Here is a 16387-nt window from a genome sequence, read left to right as displayed (position 1 = left end):
TTTCTCCAAATATATGTCTCTTCTAGAAGATTTTAAATATTCACCAAGCTTCCTGGTGGACTAAATCGTGGTTGTGAACTTTTAGCTATTGTTTATTAGATTAAATTAAAACTCATTGTCAAAACATATTTTTTGCATATTTACAGTAAAAACTCACTCCAATTCCACCCCCATCTCCAATTTGGTTTCAGCAGCAGGAGCAGAAATAACTTAATAATCAAAATTTGGGCTTGTGAGTTCTGCAAAATGTAATTAATGTATCTAATTCCTTATTTTTTCTGAAATTCCCTCTTTGAATTAAGTAAGGCTGTTATTAGATTTTTCTGGGAAATTTTTCATTTGCATAAATTTTAAATTGGATAATATATCGGTCAACGTTTCTAAATGGTTTGAGACATCTTATACCATTATTGTTAAATGAGCTTATTTTTACATAGCCTAGTAAAAGGTAAATATTTCATAACAAAATAGAGAATAAAAATAATCTTTTGTGACAAGTTTTTCCCCATCTGGTTATCTCCAAAGTGCATGCCCATTGTCAGTTTAACAGGGTATTGCTTGTATAAACATTCATGTTTCTCCTGTTCCATGTAATAGTTTCTTGTATCGTATTTCTTCTGACCCCGCTATCTGAAACCAATTATAGGAGATCCATTTGGGCTGCATCTATTTTCATAAGAAGCCCAGGCAGCAGAGATGAATATCAACATCAAATATGATTCTGAGTGCTTTGTTATTTATGTTTCAGAGAGATTTTGTAGCCTTCAGCTCTCAAGAATGTGTCATGCTGTGCTGTTTATACATTGAAGATATTAATGACCATAGATGTCATTTTTCATTTTAAATCTCAAATGCAACAGGCTGATAGGTTAAACATTCCTGTTTTTAACAAAACAATATGAGTGACATCTGATTCCATTTAGAAAAAAGGAAATGAGAAAACATATCTTTAAAAAGAAGAAAATAATTTGTATACATTAAGTAAAAACTTCACTAAATTGTTTTTTTTAAACTGTACACTTTATTAGACAATCCTAAAATAGGAAGAGTTTATAGCACATGAAAAATGTTCTTGTGTATACAGACATCATTTTAGTATCTATAGGATTCAAATTTTAAAAATCATACAGACGAATTGACACAGTATAATCTTAAATCTTCTCAAGAACAAGCCTCACTAACATCAGAGAAGTATTTTGCCTGATAAATTCATCTCAGATCACAGCTTTAGATGATTCCATTTGTTTTCATTTTGTTACTAATTTTATTCGGCGAATAAAATGTGAAAATGTTAATTCACATACATGTATTTAACAATGATTTGCAAAAATACACAACCAAAATCTGAGTAATCTTTGTTAATCTAAATACCTGTGGTTTTATTTGCTCGTTTCTGAATTCTTAATAAGGAGATTGATTTATTCTGTCGTAATTTCTCTTTTAGTCAATTAAATTAGATATTAAAATCATTCAAACTATTGTAAAAGAAACTTTTAAAAGTTTCTCTAATTTATTGCTAATTTCAGAACAACACTTTTCCTAGTTTGAAAATAATTCTATAGGATAAAGATATTTCCATATATGTTGACAAAACTTTACATTTTGACCAATAATTCATACATTAAGCTCCATTAAATTCCATGCATCATTCATAACTTATACAATATTTTAAGTACTCCCATGTGAAATAACACCATTTCCTTTTTAAAAAATAAAATATATATATTGAGAAATGATATGTCAAACATTAAAATAAAAAGCCTGTGATGCATTTCTGAAGAATAATTTGTTAATATACATTACCCAGTGAAATATACTGTACATGCAGTTACTATTTATGTAATATCTAATATAGCAAACATATAGCATGCCAAAGGACCCTGCTGTCTTCAGGTACAATTGTGACAGAAACCCTGAACTACCATTCATAATCAGTATAGATAGTAGAAATGTACCATTAGTCTAACTTGCTATATGACAATTTCTCTTTTATGCGTGTGCCACCGTGTCCCATTTTCACTTTTTATGAGCCTTATCATGTTTTATAATGGGTGGAAATTATCTTTCTTCAAGGTGATGGTATACAGAAGTGTGAACCCTGTCTCCAATAAAAGTATCTGATTTTTCAGAAGGGTAGTTCATATTCTGGTGTTCTTATGTAATGTCTTCAATAGAGATCTCCATTATATTTTATAAAGATTCATATTTTTGCAGAAAGTTGATAAAAAAATCTGCAGTCTATTAAAAGCCTACAGACGAATTAGTACTGCTAGATAAATTCCCTGAAAATCCAGTTTGGGCATGTATATTTTTATTATTCTTTTTTAAAACAAATGCCCACACACTTCCCATGCAAATTTTAATCCTAATGTAGCATTTCATATTCGTTATAATTTACATTAATTAGTTCATATATTATAAATATAATTTTGGACTATATTAGCAGATTTTGATTCTGAGAAACTTAAAGCAGATGTAAGTTACCGCTGCAAATTATAAATACACCTATACCAACATAATTTCAACAAATTCAATTAAATAAATAATTGCTAATATAATTTGATAATATAACTCAGAAGATGAGTTGGTGCTATATAGGCTCACAAGTTAACAAGAGCTTTTTCTTTTCCTTCTTTTGTTTTGTCAACAAAATATTTCTGGGAAATAAATGGTGTTTAGATGTAAGTAAAAATTGGTACATTATGTAGAAATCAAGTTATGATTTTTTAGTTTGGTTGCCTTGCTGGGAATTAAAAAAAAAGAACCTAGAATGTTGTGGTGATGTGGCTATACTGAAAGGAGATATATTTTTCAGTCTGGTATTAATGCCTTTTAGAAGGAGACAAATCCATGTTCTTAGGAGCTGTGATAGAGCATGTAGCTTGTTTACTTTGGTTTGTTGTGTCTGCTTGTTTTTTCAGAAAACTTGCATGGAGCCAGACTGTAGCAGCCTTCTCTCTGTCTTTTCATAATTGATCAGGGGACGACTGCTTTCCCGAGGGTTAAGACGTGGCAACTTTTTCTGTTTGCTCAGCATCTCAATGCAGTAGTTCAAACATTGTTCACACCAGCTGGCAGTGTAATGCCATATGCACATCTTGTCAAAGCAACTGTTGTCATGGATACTGGAAACTACCTTAAAAACCATCTCATTTGCATCTAAGCAAAACTACCATTCTTTATCAGTTTGGTGACAATTTTTAGAATGAATACAATCCTACTAATAATATACAATCTGTTATATCTGAATTCTGAATTGCTGTCTCAGTGTCCTAATACTTGTAGAAAAAGCTTAATATTTTATATAGTTTAATACTTTGGAATTCTAAAGTTGTAACAACTACATTTGTTTAGTTAATACTTTTTCTGGTAACTGGCATAGCTCCATATAATTCTGATGTTCAAGTTTTACTTTACTTAATTCAAATGAACATATTTAAATACTATATTTTGATTACCATGTTATTACCTACAGAAGCTACCCAGTAATCTGATTGTTTAAATAGTGATTTCAGAATTTAATGAGAATGTAAATGAGAGGCACTTAATTTTATTTGGCATTAAAACTCCACTTTATTTTGTCAAATGACAGATTTCTTTTTGAATTGAAGGTATAAAAATAGTTTTTAATCTTCAATGAATATCCTTATTAATTCACATTCAAGATAATCTGATGTTGATTCGTCAAATTCAATTACAGCTTCCGGTATTACTTGAAGTCTACAGCTTTTAAAATTGTAAAGTGAAAATGCAAATTGAATGATGATTTACAAGGGTGTGAGCATTTTAACTGAACACTTACAGACAAGTTCCTTGTGGAGATGAGGCTATTGATGCGGTTTATGATTTTTCCTCTTCAAGCACTTTATACAAATTAATGTTATTTCCTTGTGGATTTGTTGCATATATATGCTTTTTTCTTAAAATCTGATATACATACTATCTGTGGATTTTTCTTGCTGTGTTTAAAAAAGATGTAATTTTGCTTGAAAATCAGCATTAGGTATTCAGCAGCATTTGCTACTGAAACATTTTCAACAAAATGCTTTAACTTTTATTTATTTCCATTTTGTCTCAACTTTCAGGCATTGCAGGCAGCCAGGCAGCTGCTTCTACAACAACAGACAAGTGGGTTGAAATCTCCTAAAAATAGTGATAAACAAAGACCACTTCAGGTTAGTAAAGCATCCTTACATCTTAAGCTTAATTTATAAAGAAAAGTACCCATACACACCTATATAACTATGTGCATCTGTAATTTCCTGCTTGTGAACAAAATGCTTTGTCATATATATTGGTAATGTAAGTAATTAAGAAAGATCATTATATAGCAGCAAGTGTCCCTTTTAAATTACTTTGTAGTAGCTTAAAAGCTTTCACAGATGTAAACAGAAAAAGTTTCAGTCTACTGTGCCAACAACCTTTCAACGTATACTATATCCTGGGGTTGTGCATATTATGATCATAAACTAAACTGATAAATTTACAACAGTGAAATAAACAATGATCTAAAATATTCAGAGGAAGCCCTTTTGCTATTCTGCATCTTCCTGCATTGGTTATATATTTAGGATCTCTCCCTTTTCTCTTTTCAAATATTATGTTAAACATCTGAAAAAAATGTGATTGTTTTATCACATATTAATTCATAAACTTTACAAATTATTAAATATTTATAATATTTAAAAGAAGCAAATGTACACATTCATACATATAAAATTAAGATTAAATCTTATATTAATGCTTGATATTAACTTTTTGATGCTTATTAAAACAATGAAAATAGGCATTGCTAATGAGCTACTTCTAACTTCCTTTATTTGAAATAAATATTTATTTCTCACTTGTTGTTTCTTAAGATGAATATGTTTTTGGTAATAGAAGTAATAGTGCTCTTCTCACAATGATCCATGTTTATTTCCATTTTTTTTTAAAAAAAATAAACACAAGATTTTTGTTCCAATTACACTTCTTTGAGAAAATACTACTTTTATTTTCTTTAAATTAATGACTACTTGAAATATTACAATATATATATATTAATATTAACTATACACACACACACACACACACACACACACACACACATATATATATATATATATATATATATATATATATATATATATATATATATATATATATCTCCAAAGTGCTACCCATAGCATTTTAAATGTTTGGACACTCCCTTTGGCCCCCATTAGCTCTAATCAGAAAGTGTTTTTCTTTTTTTGGCCCAAGTCCTAAATACCTGTTGCTTGGGATGGTAGATATATGGGGAACTTGTTGTAATTTGAATGCTATGTCATGGAGACTTGATAAATGTTTATCTCATCCTCATGGTATGACTACCATGATATCTAGATATTGTGAAGGGTGATTTTTACAGCCAATATGAGGGAAGTAAAATATTTTTCAAGTACATTGGGGGACTTATGAATGAAACCAGCAAGTTTGGTAAGGTTGAATCTCTCATAGAATTCCTCCAAAAATTACTTCTGCAACTATTGTATTTTTCTAGGACAATTATTTCTCCTGGGTTAAGCATCATTTATCTGCTTGTCTCATGTATGAATCATGTGACTAGTTTAGCCATTCATGCAGGGTTTTGTCAAAATGCTGCTCAAAGACAGTTGGTTACATAATACTACCACTGAAATTAAGTAACACCTAATTGAATACTTTTTTCAAGGAATACTGAAAATGTGGTGAAACCATAACTATAATATTCAAAATTAGATAATTATTATGAATTATAATTAGGATTTAGGGCCACAAGTTAGCAGTTTAAACATATGCTATAAAAAGTACCATATAACTTCAGTGGATCCATACATGCATTTGTGGAAGCTCCATTGCTGATTATCTTGGGTCATTCACAGATCACTGTGTTGCTCTATGGACCTCTGAACTCTATCCAACGGAGATGGTAGCCTTGCTGTTGTTTCACGATGAAAGATGTGAGTAAAGAGCCCTGATTTTGCCAGTGTTGCATCTGCAATACTAAGTAAAATGTAGAAACTGTAGTGGCCCCTTATTTCAACTTCTCATTTTCTCTTTAACAAATAAGAGATTAAAAAGAATTTGGGAATTGTTATCTCAGGATAACAGATTGTTTAAGAAAGACCTAAGGAGAAAAAGAAAAGCCCCTGTTCAGACATAAAAGGAAAAGATAGTTACCATGATTAGAAAAAGTAATTGAATCAAAATAACTCATATATTTCTTCATACCCCCATTCTCCACAATTATGATGCAGCTTTGAAAAATAGTTTTAGTAGTTTTCACTTCTGTGTAGTTTGGAATCTACCATATCATTCATATCCAACAACCATAGTTTATCTTTACCTAGTTTGTCATAGAGCAGTTAAAATATGACTCATAAAGTTGGCTTGTTTCAATAAAGAGTAGTGGAGGAATTTTTATGTAATTCTAATCTTGTTAATGAAAAAGAGATGCAAGAGTTTCTGGTTTCTACTTATGGCTGCACTGAAGCAAGAGTACATATCTGCCCATAGTCCTTTACTATCATGATAAACTGTGGTTTATCTTTATGTCTATTTGCAGGTAATTAAGGGTGCATAAGAAATAGCTTTTTGTAACAAATTTTAGTAACTTGATTAATTGACATTAGGAATTTATAATATGAATGACGCAAGTGTGGTGGGAAGTATAGAAATGTAATAAATAAAATAAATATGAAATTAATGGATAAATAATATTAATAAATGCTTAGCGGTTATTTATATGATGAAATAATATTTTTAATTTTCTAAGTAGTCTTTTATTTAATAGCTCATGTAAAAAGGTTGTTTCAAGAAAAAAGAGACATTTTGCAAAGGTGAAGGAATGAAAGGAAGGAATGAAATTGATCATTGTAAACCCTGATCTGATTATATCAACTATAGGATAATTTCAAATACAATATGAATGTGTGATTTTTGAAATTGTACAATTGTTTGTTGTAGTTTTGGCTAGAATTTCTGTTTATAAGTTTCATATATTGTTTTTTAAATAAGTTTCTTTTTGTTCTTGATTAAAATTTAATGTTCTTTATTTCATTTCTGTGCATGCAGTAATATAATTTCTAATCTGAGCCTAAAATATTTTTAAACTGTAAGCTTTAGAGGGGAAATATGCTAATAAATCAGAGTTTAAATATTTCTGACATTATTTACCTATGGAAAGCAAAGCATTGTTCATCATTTAGGTGAGATTTATCTCTATCATTTTATAATGTAGCCAAATTAATGGATTGTTTAAAAATAACATTCTATTTTTAATACCAGGTTTAATATTATTTTCTGATACTTTCATTAAAATAGCTTCATATAAAACAAACATTTAAAATTCAGACAAAATACGTGAAGTGTAATCCTGTATTGCAGTCTCACCATAGCCTTTAGAGTGTAGGTAGATTATACTATTAAAATTACAAAGTAAATACCACTGCACTTACTGCAGTGTATTCAGTTTTAGGATCAATCATCTAGATTTTCGACTTTAACATGTTGAACTGAAGTCAACGAGGACTAGTATAATCCATCAAAAATTTAAATGTTATCCTATATATTTTTAATTTTGCTGTTTGGCAGAAATGGGATGATTTGGCAAACTGCTTTATAAAAGTTTTAATCAAACTTTATACTTACCTCATGAGCAAACAAATGAGAAATGAGGTAATATTCCAAAAATATTTTACAAAATGATTTTATTGGAATTTATCCTTCCAAGACAGCTGTTTATCCATTTGCAGAACAAATATCACATTCTTGGAAGAGCTGAAATTCTGCTTCTTACATAAAGTTGAGTTTATGCCTCAGAATTAAACTTTAAAAAGCGTTATTCAATTCTCAATCAAGAGCTCTAGATGGACATAATCTGGATAGATTACATTTAAAATTTTATTTATGAATAGAAATATTTCTTTTATACTCTTCAGATATTGTAGACAATTTTAATTAACTCTCATAACCTGAATAAGAAACACTATATACAGTATGTAGTCAAAAGCTACATAAAATATATCTTTTAAAGTTTGTTTGATTGATGTCATCCAATTCCAAACAATTCTAAGCAGCTGACAGTGCAGCAAAACAATTTAAAAACAAATAAAGCAGTATAACACAATATAAGACGGGATGGGTGGCATATAAATTTAATATAAACTAATAAATAAATAAATAATGTGTAGCATTATAGTATAAGAGAGAGAGTTTATGTATGTGTATGAATCATTTTTTATGTTTTCAGAGGATTTTTTTGTACATGTGATATAATAGAGAACTCAAGTACCCTATGAAAAGCTCTTGGAAGAAAAATTAATATTCATAAATGTTCAAATGATATGTGTAGTGAGCCTCCTGTGCAAACCATATGATGAAGTAACTCTGCCAGTTGAAGTGTCTTCTGGATATGCAGATGTTTGTTAAGATGAAGTTGGGAGGGCCTCAAAATGCCTCTGTAGAGCCTTCCATCATACATTGCTATATTGCAGGTTTGAGGAGAAGCATTCGTGTGAAATGCCCTGTCTTGCATTTGAAGGTACTAAAATATTTTTCTTGAGTATTTTCTTAAAATCTTGCCAGTGAATTAAGGTAGCATTAAACAATAAGTATGGTGGCTCAGTAATACTTGCTTCGCATAGAGAACATTCCAGGTAAAATTCTTGTAGGAAAGACTAAGGAATTGACAGTCTTGTGATCTTCATGGTACCCTCTGTCTAGATAAGTATTATTTTTATAACAAATTAAAAATAGAACACCATGCAACTATAAATATCATTGTCAGGATACCAAGAACTGCCTTAGAACAAGGGGTATTATTGGGTCAATGTTGCACAGTGGTATCTACAATAATCAACAATAGCTTTTCTGGTTTTCAAACTTTTTATTTATTTTTAATTTGTTATAAAAATAATGATGTCTTTTCAAAGATAATGGGGGGAAACTACACATAACACATTTTTAGAATAAAATGTTAATTAAAATTCAAAAGCTTGTTGTAGATTTATATAATTCCAGTGGGTCCTAATAAAGTTATCTATATATTTTAGATTACAGGTTTGGTCAGTTCCCTTTCTAGGCGAGGGAAAGGCCAATGTTCATTAATGGGTTAATACCACAATGCAGCCCAGATCGAGTCCAGTCGTTGAAAGACTCCTCCTCCTGCTGCTGTCTCCCAGCTTTTGGACTCAATCTGAACCAGATCAGACACTCCACTGAGCCTCTCTGCAATTTTCTTTCTAAAAATTTTACTAAATTCCTGGATCTGCTTAACTACATCTCCAGCAGATCCTCATCGTGAAGGGCTTCGCGCCCGATACCGATGAGACCGCTTTGCGGTTGAGGGGATTGAGTGCTCCCTCATGTTGAGCCTCTCCCCTCAGGCAGCGCGAAGGGCTCACGCTCGAGCCCGCTGTGGAGCCTCCCAGCCTTGCTGGTGGTAGGCTCCACTGTGAATAGCCGCCCATCGCTTCTACAGCTTGGCAGCCTCGTTAGAGCTCTCCAGCCAGCAGATTACTCGGCTTTTTGCCGCCTCACAGCTGCGGCCCTTCAATTGATCGGCGGGTTGTGCCTCAGCCAACCTTCGCCAGGACCGACGGAGCGGTGGTGTGGGCGTCCTTCAGGCCCCGCAATTGGCTTCCCTCGGGCTTTTTTCCCCACACGACCTCCTCTGGGCAGTGCTCAAGCAAACGGCGCAGATCCTCGTGGGACAACCCCAGTCAGGCAAGGAAGGGGTGATTTGGCGCTAGGAACAATTTCTTTAGGCTCTGGAATTTCCTTTTGGGCCTTACGACCACCATTTGACCGCGAGGGGGCCGCAATCATTACGGGAGGCCACGAGGCTGCATCACTATTGGGGCGACTCCTCAAAGCCTTACTAGGCCTCAGCCACCATTTTGTGTCCTCCCCAGACTTCGGCCGCCATTTTGAATCTCCTCCAAGTTGTGGCTGCCATTTTGGATCGCATTATTTAGGCCTCAATCAACAATTTAATTTCCCCTGTGGTTGGCTTCCTCCCTCACAGGTCAAGATGGCCTCCCGACACTCGAAGTCATTGAAACGACCAACCCCCAAGGATGCTTCCCAAGGGTCTTCCTCAACAGTACCTCCCAAACAGCCCAAAGGTACTCAGGCCTCTAAGGAGGCCAAGGCCTTGGCTGCAAAGGCCGAAGAAGAACTTCACCTTCATGAGGCGACTGAGCGCTCAATCTAGAAGGCACTCAGGGAGGCTTCCCTCAGGGAGGTTCCTTCGGCCTCAGGGGCTCTCCCGGCTCAGGATACGCCTGCCCCACCTAACACTTCTACCCCCTCCGGGGTTAAGGCCACACCTGTGACCTCTCTTCCTCAAATGTCACCTGATGGGGAGCCTTCCTGTCTTACCTTACAGCCTGATATCCAGGAGGCCCTGTTTGACCCTCCTTCTGATCCTCCAACCCATGGAGCTTCTTCTCCAGTTCCTTCCACTTCGGTCCTGCCACCTCTCCCTGAGACTACAAAAACCGCACCTGCCTCCTCCATTACCCCGGATTTGGCAGCATTTATTCAGGAGGCCATCCAGAAAGGGGTTCAAGTTGAGCTACAGCGACAAACCTCATCCTGGGTCTCCAATTCGGCCAGTTCTCAGGTGGATATTGAGGGATCTCATTATGCTGAGCCCTCCATCCTGGCGGGGGTTGTCGCTCCTTCTATAGCTTCGGAGCACCTTTCCCTTCTAGACCAAGAGGCTAGGGAGCAGGACTTATTTGATGATGAGGACCTAGCACCGGACCAGCCCTCATTTGTGGGCTTATTCAAGCCTCAACTATTTAGGTCCCTTCTTCATAAGGGAAAAGCCACTACTCTTTTAGGGATCTCCTGTCCTCCCTTATCCTCTCAAGGTGAGGCCGCTGAGGCTTCAATTCCCTTATTTGAGGAACCGGTTTCGGAAGTTGAGGAGATCCCGGGTCCTAAACTATTCAGAAATGTCCTCCAACATCAGTGGACCAATCCTGTCTCAGGTCCGAATCCCAACCCTCTTGATAGGCGCCTGTATTATCTGGCACCGGACATTTCCTCTCTGTTGCAGGTCCCCACCATTGACCCCCCTATTGTGGCCCTCTCAGCCCCCTCCAATTTGGCCGCCCCTCCTGAGGAGAGTCTGAGGCCCGAGGAGAAACAACTAGATAACTCCCTTGTCAAGGCTCATCTGGCCTTCGCCTGGTCAGTCAAATCCGCCATGGCCTCGTCCTTCTTTAACAGGGCCTCCATCCTGTGGCTCCGACAGCTTAGGGACCGTCTTCCCCTGACGGACTCCCGTTCCCAACAGGATATTAATAAGGTTCTGGTGGCCCTAGAGTATTCCGCAGACGCAACACTAAATTCATCGCGATTTGCGGCTAAGTCGATTGGGACCACCATAGCTTCCCGCCGCCTGCTTTGGCTCCACCAGTGGCAGGCGGACGCAAAATCCAAATGGCGCCTGGCTTCATCACCATTTGCCAGACCTGCCCTTTTCGGGGCCTCCCTGGATCCTCTCTTAACCGAAACCAGGGACAAGAGGCGCGTCCTTCCCCACCTGTCCCGCAGGTCGGAGCAGCAGCCCGCTGCTCCTTTTCGTTCCTTTCGCTCCAAATCTAACTTCTCTGGATCCAGAAACCAGAGGTTCCTCCCCTCTTGTTCCCGTCCTCCGGACCGCCACAGTTCCCAGAACCAGAGGGGTCAGTTTAGATGATCCTTTCGGGGGGGCTGCGGTCGCCCCTTCTGCAGATCCCGCTGACTGCAGGTCCCTTCCTCCCATTGGGGGCCACCTGGCTCTTTTCGCCAGCCAGTGGGAGTCTACGACATCGGACGCTTGGGTCAAGGAGACGAAAAGGTGGGGCCTCTCCCTGGAATTCCTCTCCACTCCCCCGGACAGATTTCTCTGATGCCCCCCCTCTGGGGATCAGTCGAGATGGCTTCTGTTGGTATCGGCCATTCAACATTTGTTACAAATTCAGGCCATCGAACCGGTACCTCAGGAGCAGCACGGACAAGGTTACTATTCACGTCTGTTCGTCATTCAGAAGTCATCCGGGGGCTGACGTGCAATTCTGGACCTCAAGTCCTTGAACCGTTGGGTAACTTACCGACGGTTCAAAATGCAGTCACTACAATCCATTCTGGATGGTATTCGGGATGGGCACCTCCTCTCGTCTATCGATCTGAAAGAGGCGTACTTACACATTCCCATCCACCTGGTGTACTCCAAATTCCTCAGGTTTTGTCATGCGGGGCGGCACTACCAATACCGCACACTCCCTTTTGGCCTCTCCTCAGCTCCCCAAGTCTTCACAAAATAGATGGCCGTGCTTGTGGCCCACCTCCGAGCTCTACTGGTCAGAGTCCAGGCCTACCTGGACGACCTCTTCATCCAGTCAAGCTCAGAGGCCCAGGCGCAGCGGGACCTGCACTCCACCCTCCAGGTTCTGACGGCTCATGGCTTTTCAATCAATCGTGCCAAGAGCCACCTGGTACCTTCGACCCACATACAACACCTGGGAGCAATTATTGATACGGTCGAGAGCAGGGTCTACCTTTCCCAGGAGCGCTTGATCAGCTTGCGGTCTCTGGTCAAGTCTGTCACCTGGGGACGCCCTGTCACCCTGGTGACTCTCTCTCAACTCCTGGGAAAGATGGTCTCCTGTATAGGGATCGTACCTTGGACCCGTCTCTACTGCAGGGCCCTGCAGTGGTTTCTTCTCCCGTATCAAAAGTGCCGCTTATCAGCCACCCGCCGGATGGTGTCCCTCCCCCGCAACATACAACTGTCTCTTCAATGGTGGGTATCCCTGGCCCTTCTCAAGGGGAGGGAATTCCGGGAGACACACCCCCTCATCTTGACGATGGATGCCAGCCTTCATGGCTGGGGGGCTCATCTGCAATCCACCATGGCCCAGGGTTGCTGGACCCAGGAGGACCTGGGCCACAACATCAATTGGTTGGAGCTCCGAGTCATCCACCTGGCTCTCCGCGTCTTCCAGGAACAGGTCCAGGATCGACATGTCATAGTACGGACGGACAACATGGCCACCAAGGCCCATGTGAACCGCCTAGGGGGGACCCGATCTCGCAACCTCATGGAGGAAGCCGAGAGACTGGGAGCCTGGGCAGAGACTCACCTGAGGTCCCTTCGGGCCTCTCACATATCAGGACAATCCAACATGCAAGCCGATTGGCTCAGCCAGGCCATCGTAGATCAAGGCGAGTGGCAACTTGACCCGGCTCTCTTCCACCAGATAGCGATTTGCTTCGAAGATCCGACAGTGGACCTGTTCACGACACATGCCAATCGGCAGACAGCTCGCTTCTTTTCCAGGTTTCCCGACCTGGGAGTGGAGGTGGTGGACGCACTGCACAGCAGGTGGACTCGGGGTCTTCTCTACACTTTCTCCCCTCCCTCTTCTTCCCAGGGTCATACGGAAGCTCTTGGTGGAATGAGCAGAACTGATTCTCATCGCGCCCCAGTGGCTGCACCGTCCGTGGTTCGCTGACCTCCAGATGCTGTCAGTTCTTCCCCCGTGGCATCTCCCTCCGTCAGAGGTCATCCTACGCCAGGGCCCTCTTCAACATCCAGACGTACACTGGCTTCAACTGACCACCTGGAGGTTGAGCGGCGCCTCCTAAGGGGTTCCTGCTTGCTGGACCGGGTCATCACCACCATCCTGGCAGCACGACGACCGGCCATGAGGCAAATTTATGGCACCACATGGCGATCCTTTGCAATCTGGTGTTCATCACGGCGTCAAGACCCTGGTTTGGCCTCAATGGAGCAGGTACTGGTGTTCCTTCAGGAGGGGTTGGATGCGGGGTTGGCCCCCAACACGTTACGGAGGCAAGTAGCTGCTCTGTCTTCCATTTTGTGTTATGGTTCACGGGGCTCCCTGGCAGATAGGCGCCTCATACATCTCTTCCTCTGAGGTGCTGCAAACCTTCGCCCCTCACCTATCCATAGGTACCCGTCCTGGGATTTACCTAAGGTCCTCATGGTCCTCACGCAAAGCCCCTTCGAGCCCCTCAGGACGGTGGCCTTGCGATTTCTCTCCTACAAGGTTTCGTTCTTGGTAGCGATTACCTCCGCTAGGCAGATATTGGAACTGGCGGCCCTCTCGGCCTGGGACGACCTCTGCATATTCCACCCAGACCGTGTGGTCCTCCGCCTAGACCCCACCTTCATCCCTAAAATAAACACCCTATTTCATTGGGCCCAGGAGCTGGTCTTGCCAGACTTTTGCCCCAACCCTTCACATCCCCGAGAGCATATTTGGCATTCCCTAGATGTTCGCCGGGCCCTCCGAATCTATTTCCAGCATACATCCTCGTTTCGCCTCTCGGAGGGTCTCTTTGTATCTTTCCAACCGGCTACCCTAGGGCTCAAGGTCTCTTCCCAGACAGTGGGTCGCTGGATAAGGGCCACCATTACCACTGCTTATGGAGCACAGACCTTGCCTGTGCCCCGCTGCCTTACCACCCACTCTACCCGGAGTGCGGCAACCTCAGCGGCATGGGCCACCTAGGCTCCTCTTCATGAGGTTTGTAGGGCCGCCACCTGGACATCCCCTACCCCATTCATACGCCATTACAAAATAGATTCATTTGCTTTGGCAGAGGCGGCCTTTGGTCACCGGGTGCTCCAGCAAGTATGTGCGGGAGGGAGCTCCACGGCCCGGGCGGGTCCCTCCCTATAAGTTATGGGCTTTGGCATGTCCCATTAATGAACACTGGCCTTTCCCTCGCCTACAATGGGTGTTGTCTTACCTGAACGCCCGTTCTGGGCATGGAAAGGCCAGTGGTCATCCCCGCCCTTCTCCGCCGGTCCATTTTGCCCGATGTACTCTCTCCTTTTCCTTGGTTTCAGTTCAGCTGGAGCGTCAACAGTCTGATCATTCCTCGTCCGAAAGCTGGGAACAGCAGCAGGAGGAGGAGTCTTTCAACAATTGGACTCGATCTGGGCTGCATCGTGGTATTAACCCATTAATGACCACTGGCCTTTCCGCGCCCAGAACGAGCGTTCAGGTAAGACAACACCCTTTCTAGAATAGAATAGAATAGAATAGAATAGAATAGAATAGAATAGAATAGAATAGAATAGAATAGAATAGAATAGAATAGAATAGAATTTTTTATTGAGCAAGTGTGATTGGACACACAAGGAATTTGTCTTGGTGCATATGCTCTCAGTGTACATAAAAGAAAAGATACGTTCATCAAGAATCATAAGATACAACTCTTAATGAGGTCATAGGGTACAAATAAGCAATCAGGAAACAATAAATTGTAAGGATACAAGCAACAAAGTTAGTCATATAGTCATAAGTGGAAGGAGGTGGTGGTGGGAGTGATGAGAAGATTAATAGTAGTGCAGATTTAGTAATTTACTCATTATATATCATTTTAAATTGTGAAACACTCTTGTGTTTATTGTTGGCTTCTTTTTTCTTTCTTTCTTTCTTTCTTTCTTTTTTTGAGTCCTTGAATCTCTCTTTTATCTCTTACTTTGAGTATCATCAATTTGTGCCTATGTTGTCATATGCAGATTTGATCATGTTTATTTCTTGTCCAGATGTCAGGATGCTTCCCACATAAACCAATTGCTAACAAGTTGTAGATTTTACCTTCCATCCTGCTGCAGGCTGAGTAACACTCTGAATAATGAATTACAGAAACCTTTCTGGTGAACTATTTTTGGCAGGGGGGGAGTTACTGGTTCATTAACTTTGCTTTCCTATGTCTGAATCATTATTATCTCCAGTTCTGTAGCTACTTTTTAGCAAAGGAATTACTGTACATTTATATTCAGAAGTCAGTCCCATTAAGTTTAATGGAGCTTATTCCCACATAAATGGATATAGCAATACTTAACTGTCTGGCCTATTAGCACCAGCAGATTAGCTTCTTGTCTTGCTGGTTACTTCCGCATTAGGAGTCATGTGTCATAAAATCATGATTTTGAAAACAAAGTGTTATACTGATGTGTACTAAAGATGTTGTATAAATATCCAGCTTTACAGAGCATTGGAGGCCTCAGACAGCTTTTGCTTGTATAGTATGAACACTCAATTACAAAATCATTTTTCAGACACTCATTACATAAATAAGTTAAAGATAAATAAGTTAATATAAATAAATTAAAAGTACTTTTGTTTTAATTACTTGATGTATATCTTACTAGTTAGATAGGAAAAAAATACATTCATGTGTATATGTCTATTCATTGTTGTATATCACCTATTAACTTATAAATACCAAATTTTAAGAACAAGGAGGCTAAAATCACATTGTACCAAATGACTACATTTAGTAACTTAAAGAGCAAATATATAAGAAGTAAAATAAATATTAAATAGTGGAAACTATAAAAATGTATATG

General features: G+C 39.4%; 1 protein-coding gene across 8 annotated transcripts in view; it reads left to right on the top strand.

Moving 5' to 3' along the window:
• FOXP2 (forkhead box P2) overlaps nt 1-16387 on the top strand; it is a 459756-nt gene that overhangs the window by 175249 nt on the left and 268120 nt on the right. For all 8 annotated transcript variants that reach the window (XM_070947598.1, XM_070947595.1, XM_070947594.1 and 5 more), the window contains one exon: nt 4086-4175. In XM_070947598.1, coding sequence (XP_070803699.1) covers nt 4086-4175 — 90 coding nt within the window. The remainder of the gene's footprint in view (nt 1-4085; nt 4176-16387) is intronic.

This window comes from Pituophis catenifer, unplaced genomic scaffold, assembly GCF_029215685.1.
Source record: "Pituophis catenifer annectens isolate HBS135680 unplaced genomic scaffold, rPitCat1.0.hap2 SCAF_7, whole genome shotgun sequence".
Taxonomy (NCBI): Eukaryota; Metazoa; Chordata; class Lepidosauria; order Squamata; family Colubridae; genus Pituophis; species Pituophis catenifer.
This window is presented reverse-complemented; position numbering and strand designations above follow the sequence as displayed.